Consider the following 12,473-nt stretch of genomic DNA (forward strand, 5'->3'; position numbering starts at 1 on the left):
GAGAATATGTGAGAGAAACAGCCCTGCAGACACCAAAGTTAGTGAAGGAGGAGGGGGAGGACGGTGCTCCAAGCACCAGAGCAGAGGTTCCCCTGCAGCCTGTGGTGAAGACCATGGTGAAGCAGGCTGTCCCCCTGCAGCCCATGGAGGTTAACAGTGGAGCAGATATCCACCTGCAGCCCGTGGAGGGCCCCAAGCCGGAGCAGGTGGATGCGCCCAAAGGAGGCTGGGACCCCATGGGAAGCCCGCACTGGAGCAGGCTCTCAACAGGAGCTGTGGACCCATGGGGAGAGAGGAGCCCATGCTGGAGCAGGTTTGCTGGCAGGACTTGTGACCCCACGGGGGACCCACGCTGGAGCAGTCTGATCCTGAAGGACTGCACCCCATGGAAGGGACCCATGCTGGAGCAGTTCGTGACGAACTGCAGCCCATGGGAAGGACTCACGTTGGAAAAATTAATGGAGGACTGTCTCCTGTGGGAGGAACCCCACGCTGGAGCAGGGGAAGAGTGTGAGGAGTCCTCCCCCTGAGGAGGAAAGAGCGGCAGAGACAACATGATGAACTGACCACAACCCCCATTCCCTGTCCCCCTGCACAGCTGGCAGGGAGGAGGTAGAGAAAAGCAGGAGTGAAGTTGAGCCTGAGAAGAAGGGAGGGGTGGGGGGAAGGTGTTTTTAAGCTTTGGTTTTATTTCTCATTACCCTTCTCTGATTTGATTGGTAATAAACTAAACTGATTTCCCCAAGTCAAGTCTGTTTTGTTCCCGACGGTAATTAGTGACTGATCTCTCCCTGTCCTTATCTCAACCCATGAGCCTTTCATTATATTTTCTCTCCCCTGTTCAGCTGAGAAGGGGAGTGATAGTAGCTCTGGTGGGCACCTGGCATCCAGCCATGGTCAACCCACCACATGCACTTACTCTGTCTCAAAAACCCCACACTTATTATAGAGGACTCAGACACAGAAAACAAACTGGTTTTGGACTACTGGATACAGACTGTAGGTTGAGATTATCCAACTTTGGAAATAAGAGGAGACTTACCGTAAAGAAAAAAAAAAAAAAAGATGGCATCCTTTAGGTCAACACCAACCACTACCACAAAGGGGGTTTGGGGAAGAATATCATCCAGAGTTATAACAGCAGCTTTAAAATGGACCTCTTGCATCCAGGAGTTCTGACCCATGTCTCTCTCAAGAAATAAAGACAACATAGTTCTAGGCAGAACTGTGTGGGAACAAGGCTTCAAAGTATTATGCATGAAAAACACTGGGAAAAAATATTCCCTTATACAGATTTTTCCTCAACAGGAACTGGAAAATTTATTGAGTCTACTTATGGCCCACCTGTGCTTCGCACAAGACATGGAACCTGTATGGTATGACCTGCTGATAGGCACCGTCTAAACCACCTGTTGCCATAATTGGTTGAGCCCTATTATATCTGAAATTGTTAAAACAGATATAGTTATCGTGTGTTCTCTCTCATTTCGGCATTTGTGGAATAAAGACAACTGGAACAGAATTAAAGTATTCCGTATCATCAGCCTTTCAACACACAAAGGCATTTCTTGAACATCAGTGGCTTGGAAAACTGAGTCGAGGGCTACTGCTGTTAAACAGTGAAGAGTGTGAAAACTGTTGTTCCAGGGAAGAGCCCTACACCACCTCGGGTAAAATACAGCCAGAGCTCATAGGTGGCTAGAACATGGCATTTCAGGCTGAAGAGTTTGACGTGGTTTAAGCGGTAGCTGACTTTGGAATGTTCTTAGCATGCCTTCAGATAATGTTAACTTTAAATAAACTTGCTGAATACTCATGTAAATTATTTCCATTTGGCTGTCTCATTATTCAATATGCTTTCAAGGAACATGGTGATGAAAGAAGAAAAATACCTCTTTCTAACATAACCATACTGGCAAGAGGATCAACATTATCAGTATTCAAAGAATGTCTTGGCAGGATAAACCTTCATAAAAAGAAGGAGCACTAGCTAATCCAAGTTGTCAAAATAGCAATAGTACTTCAACGGTTGATCTGCAAAGTGATTCATTATTTATTGCTACTGCAAACAAAACATTCAGAGCAGAAAGAGCAATTGAGTACTTCCTATTCAGAAATCCACTGACGGAGAGTACACAATAAATGAACCCTAGGATGACTGATAAAAGGGTATCTATTTTCTTACTCACTGGAAAACAACCCAAAGGCAGGAAGAGCATCGTGGTTCTTCACAGAAATCAGACACTTAATGGTAATATTTTCCGAATTAACACAGATATGAAGTGTGGCACAATAACAAGAAAAATTTCTGGAGATTTCATTCAGAAGCACAAGACATAAACCTTTAAAAAAAAAACCCCAACCATGGTGGAAATAAGACATGCAATGTATTGTGCATCCTAAAAACATATATACATTCAACAGCTCAATAAGAGGCCTGACTTGTCAAAATAAGTTTCTGCTATAACAATTAGGCAACCATTTTCAGATGCCTAACCTCAGACACTTCCATGAAAGCTTCAGCCTCATTACATTCTTCCTCAGTAAAGCTAGGGTTATGCTTTCTTCCATTTTCCTTTCATTTCTTATAAAATACAGGACTTTAAAGACTGGGTTTTTTGGTTGGTTTGTTGGTTGGTTGTTTTTTTAATGTACTGGTTTTGTAATTCATTTTCAAGATTTCTTTGAAATACACTTTCACTTACGCTTTCTTCACTTACTACCCTTTCGATCCATCTTTCCTCGTCTTGTTCTGGAATACCTCATCTCTGCTACCTTCTTGCTCTTTTAAGCCTCGGAACCTGATCTTACTCCTGACGTGTATCTTCTTCCATTGCAACAGAAAGTATTGGCTCAGCCTCAAGAACTTGCGGTCCTAGGAATTCCTCTGAATAATTGCACATATAATTTTTTAAAATATATAATCTATGAGCTACACGAAAAATAAAGCCATTCTAAGAAGTTGATTCTCCCAGTACATTCGAACAGAAATATAAGAGCCACCACCAAAAAAAAAAAAAAAATCACAGACAACCCTATTCAGTAGAGTATTATTCTAGTACAGATATACTGTAGTATCACTACAGGAAAAACACCTTCTGATCTGAATTAATAATTTTAATGACAACAATACTTAGCATCTGAAGGAAAAAGAACTAATGAACATTCATGTTCTGTGATATTATGGTAAAACGGATGCACGTAGACCTGCTGGAAGTTATTATGCATTGGAATTTCAGAATTTCGAACTTCTTAAAAGTTATGATGCAATAGGTAATTTTTTATTTTGCAAGGAATGACAACAGCAGTAGAAACACAGGAATATCCATTCAAAGTTTTTTAACATTTTCAGACTATTTTAAAGCATTTACACATGCACTGAGACAGACTACACTTTCTGCACGATTTCTTAAGCCTTTAATTTTCCCTGCTCAGCAATAGCTATTGAGCGACCTCTTGTGTTGAAATATGTCTGAGCAGTTTCTTAGGTTTTTTTCCCTAAATAAGTTAAACTAACATAAGGCCAGCAGTGCAAAATGAAGACCCCAAAAAATCAGCACCATGTCTGTCATTACAATGAATAATACTGCCTGCAGATAGCATCTGTACTGATTACCTACTCAAATTGTGTATTGAAGAATTTACCTCTGAAGCTAACAGGATAGGTAGTCAAAAACAACGTGCAATGGCTACTCTCATGCCGCTCTCCACACCATTTTTGCAGTAAGTATTGTGAAAAAGACGTGATCAAATTCTTGCACATTATTGCCATTGTATTAAAATAAGCACAGAAAAAAAGAAAAACAAGATATGTAATAGTCTAATCAAAGGGGATGAAATCACAATACCATAAAAAAAAATCATCTGCAACTTGTCACGAGGGCAAAAACAAACCACCAATGAAAGACAAAATTAGTTTTATTAACCAACATTTAAGACCAATACTGTGAACCACTGCTAGATATGTCAAGGAGCTTAACACAATCTAAGAAGTGCATACCCATAAGATCTCTGGTTTCAGGCTTTCCATAGTCCCAATGAAATAAGACTGAAAGTAACTACACTTCCTCAGCTTTGAAACACTAATTCTGTAGCCACAAAGCTGGCTTTTGTTTTTCACAGTATCTACACTTTGGTATTTAGAAATACATACATAAATATAATCAGAGCATGTTATACAACTCCAGAAAAGGATGGGCAATCTGTTGTCATTTCAAGAAAGCACAGTTTCATTCATCATTCCCACTGAAAAGGAACTGAAGTGTGAATGTTTGGTTGATAGAGTAACTGATCTAAATTGCTCAATGAACAGGCCAAATAGCAAGATCAACAAACAAAATTATTTTAGAACAGAAAAAGAATTGCTGAGGGATCTGGCCACAAGATGTCACACTCTACTTTGCGGCAACTTGGAAATTCTTTAGCATAGCTTTTTTCTCTCAGAGATGCTGAAAACAGAGTACAACCAATAAAATCAGCTATGTTAAATTGGGGTCAGGTAAAGGAGAACTGCTCAATGCGTCATTTCTGTAGCTGCGTGTGCAATTTCTGTAGCTGTGTTATAAAATTACTGTTCAATATGCTGTGAAGTCAAAGTAGCCTCCAAGCAGCCTCTGAATCCGTTCCCCCAAGTCTAAACAAAAAACAACTACCTCAACTAAAGCCAGTTGTTATAACATAACGTTACTCTTACTTACACCAATGTAGCAAATTGGTTTGAATTTTTAGCCTTTTTAAATAAAACCATCATTATGTATTAAGCTCTTATGACTCAGCATACAGCAAGCTACCTGTATGGGCTATAGTGTCTGTCTATCCAGATAGACAGCCTAACCAAATAAGTTTTGAGTTTTTTCAGTTGGCTTAGGTTAACACTTGATCAGGCCATGTGGCCTAGTAAGGTCTCACTGCTTTATTCTGCAGAACACCACCATGATCTTTACTAACCCCAAGCATGTAAAATCATTCTTATACTACTAGCATGTAAAACAATTTTTACACTTCATATATCTAAGCAGACATCTGTTGGAGCAGACCAAAAGGCAGATCCGAGCCTGAGTTTTAGACATTTAGGATCAAAATCTGTAACCTTCATAAATACACATCTATGAAGGGAAGAAAGAAGTGGAAGTTCAAAACAAACCTATGATCAAAGAAAATTCCTAGGAATGAAAGATTTTATGTATTAGATGAACTGCATAAGGACCAGTTTCTGATGAATTTAAGATAGCTGATAGAGAAAAACCTCATTATTACCTTATTATGCGTTAAGGTTATCCTCAGGTCTGGTTTTATGATACCATATGCTGTCAGTAGATCTTGGACTTTTTTCAGTTCTTCCTTACATTTTCTATTTGTTGAGTAAAACTGCTTTCTTACAGGAAGATTCTTAAACAACTTTAGGACTGTTACTGTAGTACCTGCAAGCAGGTGACAAAAAACAAGTAGAAATTACACTGAAAGCATACCACTGACTGGATATTGAAGAAACTTCATTTTTACTTGAAGAGACCTGTCTGTATGGTGCTGCATACAAAATAAACCCTAGTAACACCAAATTAGTTCATATTACCATGAGAAGAAATATACCAAATTAGCAGCCATCCTCCCCAAAAAAGTACCTACAGACCTCAAGAGCTGTGATTCCCCTCCTTTATTTAGAGTTATGATTGCAGCACTAAGCTTTCTTTTGTACACACTGACAATAGCGAGAATCAGGACTAAATAAAGCTGAAGACTCTTTCAGTGCATATTAAGTTAACTTTCATTAGTAAAATAATTAACAGACTAGAATCTAATCAGACATACTTGGAGGCAAAGGAACACTGAGCTCGATCAAGGCCCTTCACAAGCATTTGCTTTAGGGTAGTACCTGAAGAGCTTGATACCTCTGTTCAAGGCACAGTACGTAGAGGAGGAATATTCACCTACCAACACAATCACATGAATTCGTAGCCCATACGGATATTGACTGAATTCTGTGACATATGTTTAATAGTTTGCAATCATTCAACAATTTTGACAGAAGACAAGGCAACGCAACCCACAGGCTGTGGAAAATACTACAGCCTAAATCTTAAAAAGAGTCCCTGGTTAAAATTAGCTAAAATTAGAGTTCTCCGCTTCAGCTCATTCTTCGGTGTTTGCCCATTGACTAGCCCTCGGCAGTTTTTTCTGGCTTAATGGCTCCCTGCAGCCAGTTAGCACTGAGGAGGAAGGGAGCCGGGTCGGCAGTCAGCTCGCCGCTGGGTGTACAAGCACTGCAGCCAGCTGGGGAGCAGCTTGTGGGCCCAATATTGGCAAGGAGCGCTGTGGCTCAGCTGGGAAAAGCTGAGCTTTACAGAAGAGCTGCAACTTCTTCCTCAGGAGAACATCCTTGTCACAAGAAAGGAGCAACCCTCTTCTCGGAACACGCACTGGCTGGAGTGTGAATGCAAGGACACAGCGTGGTCTTTTAATGGTCCTCACTGAGCAACAATTAGCTGAGCAGAGCACAAAGTAGAACAGATGCTACCCCAAAACCTACACCATGTCTGAACCACCAAGGCCACCTCTGAGGTGAGGGCAACCTTTAATCTTCCACACAAACACACAGAAGGATTTCTAGTGACATACCCTTCCTGCAGGTTAGAAAGAACTTGTGACTTTGCCTGGTCCTACAGCCATGCTGGTTCCAGCAACTGCTTCGTACAGCAGCAGGGCAACTCTTCCTCCTTTAAGCAAGGATTTTGCTACATACAGAAATATTATTTTGGTCCTGAACAAATCTTTCATATACTTATATAGTGTCTGCCTGGACCTGGGGTATTCAATTTTTATAGTTTTTATTTCTGCTGTCAGCTTGAAGAAGTGAGTCAGAGAAGGAGAAACTAGTTTATAATTACTAAAGCAACTTCCAAGACATATTATTTCTTACGATAACAACACATTCTCAGTTGACAGACATAAGGCAAGAAATGTTTACAGCTGCAAAGATTTCATACTCAGCCTTCAAGTACAGAACAGGTATTTCAACATCAAATAGAGCCCCAGAGAAAAAGAAAATACTTCCGTCACAGTGCAACACCAGAACAATGATATCCTACCTTGCCCAAGATGGGAAGGCTTTTTAGAAGTTATATGCCCATTACTATCCAAAGCATACTGAGTGCTGAAGTCATCAGCAGCTGTCTTTGTTGTGATCAAAACCTGAAAAGAGTGATTTAAAAAAATCATGTTAATCAAGGATTTACAAAGTTCAGAATGCGCTTAGATAAGCTTTGCTACCACTCTTGCGTTATTTTAGTCACAATTACATTTAATTCGTTTATAAAATTCTTCTTCTACAGATGTTTCTTACAGTCACAGAAAAATTCTGCATTATTACTCTTTTTTTCCATCCATTTAACTAAAAGCCATGCATTTCTATCACACTAATACACAAAGCATAGCAATCCCTACTACCTACAACACACACTTCTATATCTTCTATTCTAAACACAGGTTAAATAAACATATAAAGCAATTGATAATTTCGCATTTTAATCCATAGGCATACTATGACAACTTCTTAAATTCATGTGAGATTCCACAAACATAACGACTACTATCAAACAAACAGTCTATTATCTTTCCACACCCAAATATAACTAGCAATCAGTAGTTTCATGTTTTGTAAGCTATTAAGGTAATACACAGAATGGCTTTAGCAAGACCAGTCATACACCAGAAGTTCAATAAAACTACAATTCCCTGACTTCAGGTATCAGTATTTTGAACAATAGAGCCACTACACTTTAACCACCTGAAAGACATAAAGGTTATCACACATATAGAGCTTCAAGATATTTTGGTTTATTTTAGTGTCTCATATGAATCATTCAGAGTTCAGCAATGCCTCTGGAGAGAAAAAACAGTAACTGATTAATTGGAAATGACAATACTACAGACCTACTTAAGGGCCAATAGTAAAGTACCTCTTAACTGAAACTTCGGGGGGCAGTTTGGGTAGCCAGAATGCAATTAATGCCAGGAGTGTTTAATTAACATAATTACTGATCCAAGGATTAAAGTAATACCTATTAAAGTACTTAATACACTCAGGCCACCTCCCATCTCTTATGAAACATGCCATAGAGCTGATTAAATGCTCAGAACAGATGGCATCCTGCTCTGACAACTCATTAGAAGGAACCAATGATTGAGGTCTGTCATCATCTGTCAAAACACCAACACTTTTGAAAGCATCTTTGGAAATCTCCATACAAACACACAACCCACTCCTGCTTAGTGCAAGGTGAACGTAGCCCAAGGTAGCAAAGAATCAGGCTCTAACATCTCTCCTGACCTTGACAGTTGATGGCTCCAATCAGACACCGATATCAGTATTATCTTGCAGGATCTAATCCTTGGCAGACTTAGAAAGAAGAATCCAGAACTTGACCTTGGCACAGCACGAATACAAAAAGGCAGAGCACAATGGAAGAGGTAGATGCTGTGCCCTTAACAGCCTGAATACTTTTCAGATGGTTTTGAACCAACTTACTTACTTTCAATCAACAAGTTAAATCCCAAATATCAGTACGCTGTCAGTCCTCTCAACACAAACACATGGATCAGCCTCAGATAGGCCAGGGAGCAGGTTCCTGTTTACTCATATGGACAACAAAGTTTGTGCAACTGCAGTCATATACATGTCAAGGAGCAATACGGAGCCCAGCAAGATCCCATGACTGCTGATCACCTAGATAACATCAAGGCAGAAATCCTTACTGGAACGGTAGCTATGTGGGCCATCAGTTACCTGAAGTGATTTCTCCTGGCCACCACCTGCTGTTCCTCATTTTGATTTACCTTAATTCAAGTAGCAAACTCAGCCATACTCTTTGACATTATATTTGCTGATAACACTAAACAGGATAAGCCAGTGTTCTAAGGAATCATGTATCTATACATGTATCTATACCCTGATACAAAAGAAAAGGAAACACTAAGCAATCTGTCTCTGACCTATTCTGACTAAGGAAAATAAATAGAGCACTGCTGTAACCAGTATGACAGAAAGGCAGGACTGACACCAAGAAGAAATCCATACTGCTTCCTAACAGCATGACAAGACTTCTGGGGAAGAGGGGAAAAGCAGCATACACAAGCCAAACTGTTCGGAAAACATATCCCTGACAGGCTGCTGAACAATTTAAAGTCTTTGCACAGATATTTTAATAAAACTTTCGCAAACACACAGACACAAAAACGCACAACACAAAACACTAGACACATTTATAGCAACTGGTCACCTCTGATATGCAGCAAATTGATCCCAAAGCCTCCCCACGGAAACCATATGTTGTCAACCTTTCAAGGTCCTCAGAAGAGCTTATTTTTGACGTGTAGTGTTTAATTGCCATAACTGGAACATCAGCAACCTTGATTCCATTGCCGTTGTCTCTTACTTCTATTTTGTTAAATCCATAATCCTCCTAAAAAAGAACAAAACATAACAGAGCACTAAAACAACCGAATTAATTAAGACACAAGTTTGAAGCAGCTAAGGTTACAGCTTCTAGCCATCCAAATAAAAGCAGGAGTTTTGCTTATTTGGTGAAACTGAGCAGGCACTAAGTGTCTCTGCTTAAAAAAAAAAAATTTAAAAAAAAGAAAGAAAAATACAACATGTTAGGATAGTAGTGATGGTTTCTCTAATTAAATAATGTAATTTATACCCTGTGGTGTGGAAACAGCACGTTAATATAAATACAGTAAAATTAAAACAGGAGTTAAGTATTTTTATTTTTTTTTTTACACCATGATGAGATTTGCAAAACCTAAGCTCAGAAAGAGATCTATAGCTGGAAAGCTAAAGACTTTTTCACCTCTTTTCACCTCTCTTACCTATTTGGTATCAATTTTTTTGATATCGCCACAAATGCAGCCCTGCATCCATTAAAGTCCATGGGTCCTCACTTAGAACCGTTTTCAATTTCAGTCTCGATTCATGTGATTTCACTACTTCAGTAATTTTCCAGTGTCTATATTGTGTCTCAATATACAGAAGCTGAAATTCTAATGGGGGCAAGGCATGAATGGGGACAGAAATACGAAAGCTTGTAAAGAGGTACAATACTTTACAGAAAGAAGTAAAGGTTCCTAGAGGCTCTTTTAAAAACAGCTTTCAAGGAAGCAAAGTTCAATCTTTGCGATTTACCTCTACATACATGCAATACATATGCTACTGAATTCTAATTTAAATATGTCATTTCAATAAGCACCAGCATAAATAGGGTAAAACTCTGAAAACCCAGATAATTACGACAGCTAAACGAAAGATGGAATTCAGGTTCTATAACATCTCAAACAGGTGCAGCAAACAAATGCTTCCTTCCAGCTACATTATAATCTGCACATGTAAATCGCACCCAAAAGAACCACAAGCCAGGAGGAGAAAGTAATTAGAGCTGCAGGATCACTAACTAACTTTTACAGAAGCACGCCTGGCTCTTTGAAAAGATTACAATGTAACATACAGAAAAATGTGCTGTACTATATAATACATCTAGGCGACCTTAAAATTGTTTTTGCTTAGAAAGAGTATCTTAAATTAGTGGCTACCACCACTGATGCTGTACAGAGCATGTGATGGTTGCTCACAGAGAGCTGATTGATTAAACAGAACTAACTCTCTTGTCCCATCTGGGCATATACTGAAAGCAGTTATGAAAAAATATAATGTACTCTCAGGGTTATTTCTCAAAGTAAAAAAAAAATAATGCAATTAAAAACAAAAGGAAGGTATCTAAAGACACTATCTGTATTCACACATAATCTGCGTTAGGAAACATGAAAAGCCTCTGAGGTAGGCAGAGAACTCTATATATTTAACTAACTGATACACAATGGAAATGTGGGTACATTTCACTTTCCATATTAATGAATGGTGCTAAAGCTATCTTCAGGTGAAAAACAATGCTTTTGCTAATATTTAAGACAACCTCCTACTGGGAAGCAAAACAGAACCTAAGCAATACACCTCAACTGAACATAAAAACACATAAGGAGATATAAACGGCAAACCTTCTACCCGGCTGCTGTATGCACTAATGAAGGGTTTGAGCATTTTACAATGAACCCCTATTTTCCATTCTGATATTTACTTCCAGACCACTTAACTGCTTAGGAAAAGTAAGATTTATCTTCTTCAACTTGAATCACAATGTTACATGAATGATTCTCTATTTCTTTTCTAATAGTATTCATTTTACTTAAAATATTACAGTGCTTAAGCTTTGTATTCTGTAACACCTTCCACCATGATACAAGACCTAAATACTACTGAGGTTGTGATCCCATGAGATGTTTAAGTTGCTCTACCACATCACTGATGCCAAACCATATGGTTCAACTCCTTCCTCTTTTACTCACAACTGCACAGTCCCATCTTTGTTTCAGCTACAGCTCTATTACTCATGAGCACTCTAAGGTCAATTCAGCTTATTAAACTGGCACAAATAATACACTTCTCTTGCTGGGTTACTTTTCTTTTGCATTAGCAAGATGAATGGATCACGAGAGGCAGAAATGTCTAGCAATGCCATACAGACAGATGTAGGACTTTGCTTTTCAGGCAATGAGATGGATCAGGTGTACAGTGGAACTTCACCCCAAGCTAAACTTCCTCTGAGAAGGTTCTAAGGATTAAAGCTCCCACTTCATGCACTGATAAAAAAAAGGTGCAGAAACGAGTGCCTGCCTTTTACGACAGCCATTTCGTGTAATAGTAGTAAACATGTAGCTAAGATTCATCCTTCCCGAATCCCAGCTTTGCTCCATCTACTAACACAGGCAGTTGCTCATCTTCTCTATTAATTAAAATATGCAGGTCTCAGTCAGACTGTGCAGATTATTCTCATAAATTCCTGTTGTTAGAGGTCAGTCAGGGAAACTGACAGACTGATGCCCGTGGAGTCTCTTTATCCATACACAAGCAATTATATTGCTGCATCAATGGTTTTTAGCATACTTTAACCTGAAAGCCAGGACATCATGTCAAGAATAAAACCATCATTCTACATGTGCTTAATGCACAGCCATGCTACAGAGGCAGTTGACCCCGCTGCTAACAACAAGGCAAGCTCCACCATGTTCCTATTTCTAAAAGCAACAAAGCTGAGTTTCAAATTAATAAATAGATACCACTCAATACCTTACAGAAAGGCCACAGTTCAGTTTCTAATCAAATGACTGGCTTTTAATTGTAATTAAAGTAATATCACATTATCTAAAACTACAGTATAAGCTGATGTTTTTCCCAGTGTTGTGTAAAAGCTAGTTGATACACAGTGCAAAGGCGCTCAATAACATCACCTTTTGGAGTTGCGTCAACCAAGAAGTTAACAAGAATAGAAGACTAGCCAAAGCTTCCCACTACAACTGACCACTGCCACAGTTTCTATGTGAGAATCATTCCACCTGCAGCTTAACTCCTGTCCGTCTGTCTC

General features: G+C 39.1%; 1 protein-coding gene across 1 annotated transcript in view; it reads right to left on the reverse strand.

The window, feature by feature from the left end:
• Positions 1 to 12,473, reverse strand: part of PMS1 (PMS1 postmeiotic segregation increased 1 (S. cerevisiae)) — a 46,222-nt gene that overhangs the window by 31,763 nt on the left and 1,986 nt on the right. Inside the window, 3 exon segments of the mRNA XM_009334969.1 lie at positions 5,257 to 5,420; positions 7,086 to 7,188; positions 9,276 to 9,458. Coding sequence (XP_009333244.1) covers positions 5,257 to 5,420; positions 7,086 to 7,188; positions 9,276 to 9,458 — 450 coding nt within the window.

Source organism: Pygoscelis adeliae, unplaced genomic scaffold (genome assembly GCF_000699105.1).
Source record: "Pygoscelis adeliae isolate BGI_AS28 unplaced genomic scaffold, ASM69910v1 Scaffold212, whole genome shotgun sequence".
In the NCBI taxonomy this organism is placed as follows: Eukaryota; Metazoa; Chordata; class Aves; order Sphenisciformes; family Spheniscidae; genus Pygoscelis; species Pygoscelis adeliae.